This window comes from Bos javanicus, chromosome X, assembly GCF_032452875.1.
Source record: "Bos javanicus breed banteng chromosome X, ARS-OSU_banteng_1.0, whole genome shotgun sequence".
In the NCBI taxonomy this organism is placed as follows: domain Eukaryota; kingdom Metazoa; phylum Chordata; class Mammalia; order Artiodactyla; family Bovidae; genus Bos; species Bos javanicus.
The window spans coordinates 74986160-74990873 of record NC_083897.1 but is presented as its reverse complement, the minus strand read 5'-3'; the positions used below and the strand labels follow the sequence as shown (position 1 = coordinate 74990873).

Below are 4714 nucleotides of genomic sequence, written 5' to 3'. Positions count from 1 at the left end.
CTTCTGCATTGTCAGGCAGATTCTTTACCACTGCACCACCTGGGAAGCCCTTTTCCATTACCAAATAGAAATAAAGTTTAAAGGAAACAACGTTTGACACTTGGAATTAATGAAGCTATTTGGGTTTATGTTTAGTTATCTTTCCTCTAATTATTGGTCAGTATTCAAAATCTTTACCACCTCCAGAATGTAACAAGCATGGGAAAGAAGAAAAGGGTAACTGTTCACATGGCAGTAAGTTTCAATTCATTGATATTAATAAAAAATAGGTTAACCATAGGAATATTTCCAAATACCAATGTGGCATCTAAGTGAAAATGCACACAGCCTTTCAAATGGAACATATTTGTACTTATGAATAGTTCTAATAAATTATTTGATGTACACCTTAAAATCATTTCAGAATTTTCATTTTTAAAGCTCTCAATTTTCCCCATTACAATTAACAAATAATTTACCTTTAAATAACAAAGAAGTATGGTTGGAGACTCCCCAAACTAGTAAACAGTAAATACAGATTTTCTGGAGAAAATGAAATACAAATCCAATAGAAAAAAAAAAAATGAGGCCTTGGAAATGGCAAGTTTGTTAGCCTGAGTTCATTCCCTGGAAAGTCATCAGATAGTTAAAGGTAGATTAAACAGTTAATCGCTCAAAGCCTTTACAAACTGAGGGTCGAGTCACACCAATTTCTTTTCTTTTTTTAAATTTTATTTATTATTTTTTTTCAAATCAACAGTTTTTATTGTCTCTTTAAAACATCACAACTGAGTCCATAGAACCATCTGCTATCTTGTTTCTGCAGCAGGATCACTGAGATCTTATTCATCAGCCTGCTGAACTGTTCCTTTTTCAGAAACATAGATACCATCCAAAAATTTCCTGATATCCTTGTTTTTAACTGTGGTGGCTTGCTGAATCAAAACAGCTGAATTTGACACAAGTTCAATGTCATTTCCTTCAAGAATCAACTCATCTTTCTGGGCTTGAGATACTGAACAGGCAACCCCTGGCCTCATTCGAACCCTGCATATGTATTTTTCACCCAAAAAATTTCGGATTTCCACAAGAGAACCAGTCTCCTGAATAACAACGTTGATGGGGAAGTGGGCATACACCGACCTCATCTTGTAACGGAAACCCAGTGTAACACCCTTGATCATGTTCTGTACATGACTACAGATTGTGCGAACAGTGGCCAGTTCCTTTCTGTTTCCCCACCATTTGTCAACTCGGAGCCTCTTCTTTTTCTTTCCAAGGAGACTGAGTTCTACATTGATGTGATTGAAGTCCCTCCACAGGGTGCCTCTGGGGCCCTTCACAATAACTGTCCGTCCCTTCACGTCAATGTCAACATTTTCCGGGATGTCGACAGTCTGGTTGCTAAGAATGGTCTTCATTCTTGCAAAATTTTATTTTTTAATTATTTTCTTTATTTTAATTGGAGGCTATTTACTTTACAATATTGTAGTGGTTTTTGCCATACATTGATATGAATCAGCCATGGGTGTACCTGTGTCCCCTATCCTGAACCTCTTTCTCAACTCCCTCCCCATTCCATTCCTCAGGGTTGTCCCAGTGCATTGGCTTTGAGTGCCCTGTTTCATGCATTGAACTTGGTCTGGTGATCTATTTCACATATGGTAAAAAACATGTTTCAATGCTACTGTCTCAAATCATCCCACCCTTGCCTTCTCCCACAGAGTCCAAATGTCTGTTCTTTATATCTGTGTCTCTTTTGCTGTCTCGTATATAGGGTCATCATTACCATCTTTCTAAATTCTATATATATGTGTTAATATACTGTATTGGTGTTTTTCTTTCTGACTTACTTCATAATGAACTCTATAGATAGAAAAGTTTAGACAAAGTTTAGAGTTTCAGTAGACTTTTGAATCACTTCAATGAAATTTATCTACAGACATGTTGATAAAACACAGTTGGTATTCCAGGATACCCAGACTTTTTTTTATTCAACAGCACATTTGTAAAAATCAGATATGTTGTATTACACCTGAGAAGGGAGAGGAAAGGAAACTATGCACTGTATAAGGGATAAATGTAAATATGTTTAAATGTTGATACTGTTGACACACTCACATTTAAAATACATCAGAAGGAAAGAGAAAGTCACTCCTCTTAAGCAACTTATAAATCTATCAAGTCTAGAGTAGCTGAGGTTTTCAGTATTACCCTAGACCTATTTGTCAGTAGGGAAATTTGTGATAAATAATTGGATTAAAAAATATAAAAATAAGAACAGTCTTTTCCCATGCCAGTAAACTTGTTTCTAAACTATCACATATTATTTTTATTATACTTTTAAAATTATTTTATTTTTTAATTTGATTTTTTTTTAATTTTAAGTTTTTTAAAAATTTATTTTTAATTGGAGTATACTTGCTTTACAATATTGTGCTGGTGTCTGTCATATATCAACATAAATTAGTCCTATGTATACATATGTCCCCTCCCTCTTGAACCTTCCTCTCATCTTCCATCCCACCTCACACCTCTAGGTAGTCACAGAGCACCAGTTTTGAGCTCCCTGTATCATATAACATTTTCCCAACAGCTATCCATTTTACATATGGTGATGTATATGTTTCAATGCTAATCTCTATTCATCCCTCCATTTCCTAGCCACAGTGTCCTCAAGTCTGTTCTCTGTCTTTGTCTCCTTTGCTGCCCTGCAAATAGGTTCTTCAGTACCATCTGTCTAAATTCTATGCATGTATGTATGCTCAGACAGGTCCAACTCTTTTTAACCCTATGGACTGTAGTCTTCCAGGCTCCTCTGTCCACAGTATTTTCCAGGCAAGAATACTCAAAGGGGTTGCCATTTCTTTCTCCACATTCTGTATATATATGTGTGTTAAAATACATTATTTTTCTCTTTCTGACTTATTTTATTCTATAATAGTCTGTAGCTTCATTCACATCATTAGAGCTGACAAATGCATTCTATTTTATGGCTGAGTATTCCACCGTATATGTGTACCACAGCTTCTTTATCATTTCATCTATCAATGGACTTTCAGGTTGCTTCAGTGTCCTAGCTATTTTTTATTAATTTATTTATTTTAAATGGAAGCTACTTACAATATTGTAGTGGTTTTTGCCATACAGTGACATGAATCAGCCATGGATGTACATGTGTTCCCTATCCTGAACCCCAGTCCCACCTCCCTCCCCATCCCATCCTTCAGGGTCATCCCAGTGTACCAGCCCTGAGCACCCTATTTCATGCATCAAACCTGGATTGGCAATCTGTTTCATATATGATAATACACATGTTTCAATGCTATTCTTTCAAATCATTCCACACTTGCCTTCTCCCACAGAGCCCAAAATACTGTTCTATATATCTGTGTCTCTTTTGCTATCTCGCATATAGGATAATTGTTACCATCTTTCTAAATTATATATATATACACACACACCACACACACATACTGTATTGGTGTTTTTCTTTCTGACTTACCGCACTCTGTATAATAGGCTCCAGTTTCATTCACCTCATTAGAACTGATTCAAATGCATTCTTTTTAATGGCTGAGTAATATTCCATTGTGTATATGTACCACAGCTTTCTTATCAATTCATCTGCTGATGGACATCTAGGTTCCTTCCATGTCCTGGCTTTTGTAAACAGTGATGCGATGAACATCAGGGTACACATGTCTCTTTCAATTCTGGTTTCCTCAGTGTGTATGCCCAGCAGTGGGATTTCTGGGTCGTATGACAATTCTATTTCCAGTTTTTTAAGGAATCTCCACACTGTTCTCCATAGTGGCTGTACTAGTTTGCATTCCCACTAACAGTGCAAGAGGGTTCCCTTTTCTCCACAACTTCTCCAGCATTTATTGTTTGTAGAATTTTGATACAGTCATTCCGACTGGCATGAAATGGTACCTCATTGTGGTTTTGATTTGCATTTCTCTGAGAATGAGTGGTGTTGAGCATCTTTTCATGTGTTTGTTAGCCATCTGTATGTCTTCTTTGAAGAAATGTCTGTTTAGTTCTTTGGCCCATTTTTTGATTGGGTCATTTATTTTTCTGGAATTGAGCTGCAGGAGTTGCTTGTATATTTTTGAGATTAATTCTTTGTCAGTTGCTTCATTTGCTATTATTTTCTCCCATTCTGAAGGCTGTCTTTTCACCTTGCTTATAATTTCCTTTGTTGTGCAAAAGGTTTTAAGTTTAATTAGGTCCCTTTTTTTTTTCTTTGTTTGTTTTTTTTGCTTTTATTTCTGATATTCTGGGAGGTGGGTCATAGAGGATCCTGCTGTGATTTATGTCAGAGAGTGTTTTGCCTATGTTCTCCTCCAGGAGTTTTATAGTTTTGGGTCTTATATTTAGATCTTTAATCCATTTTGAGTTTATTTTTGTGTATGATGTTAGAAAGTGTTTTAGTTTCATTCTTTACAAGTGGTTGACCAGTTTTCCCAGCACCACTTGTTAAAGAGATTGTCTTTTCTCCATTGTATATCCTTGCCTCCATTGTCAAACATAAGGTATCCATGGGTATGTGGATTTATCTCTGGGCTTTCTATTCTGTTCCATTGACCTATATTTCTATCTTTGTGCCAGTACCGTACTGTCTTGATGACTGCACCTTTGTAGTATAGTCTGAAGTCAGACAGGTTGATTCTTCCAGTTCCATTCTTCTTTCTCAAGATTGCTTTGGCTATTCGAGGTATTTTGTATTTCC

At 36.2% G+C, this 4714-nt stretch overlaps 1 protein-coding gene across 1 annotated transcript; it reads right to left on the bottom strand.

Moving 5' to 3' along the window:
* Positions 1-689: 689 nt before the first annotated feature.
* On the bottom strand, positions 690-1415 carry LOC133243119 (large ribosomal subunit protein uL6-like). The gene has a single exon (XM_061409622.1). The coding sequence runs from the start codon at positions 1398-1400 to the stop codon at positions 822-824; it is 579 nt and encodes a 192-aa protein (XP_061265606.1). The 5' UTR covers positions 1401-1415; the 3' UTR covers positions 690-821.
* Positions 1416-4714: the final 3299 nt, after the last annotated feature.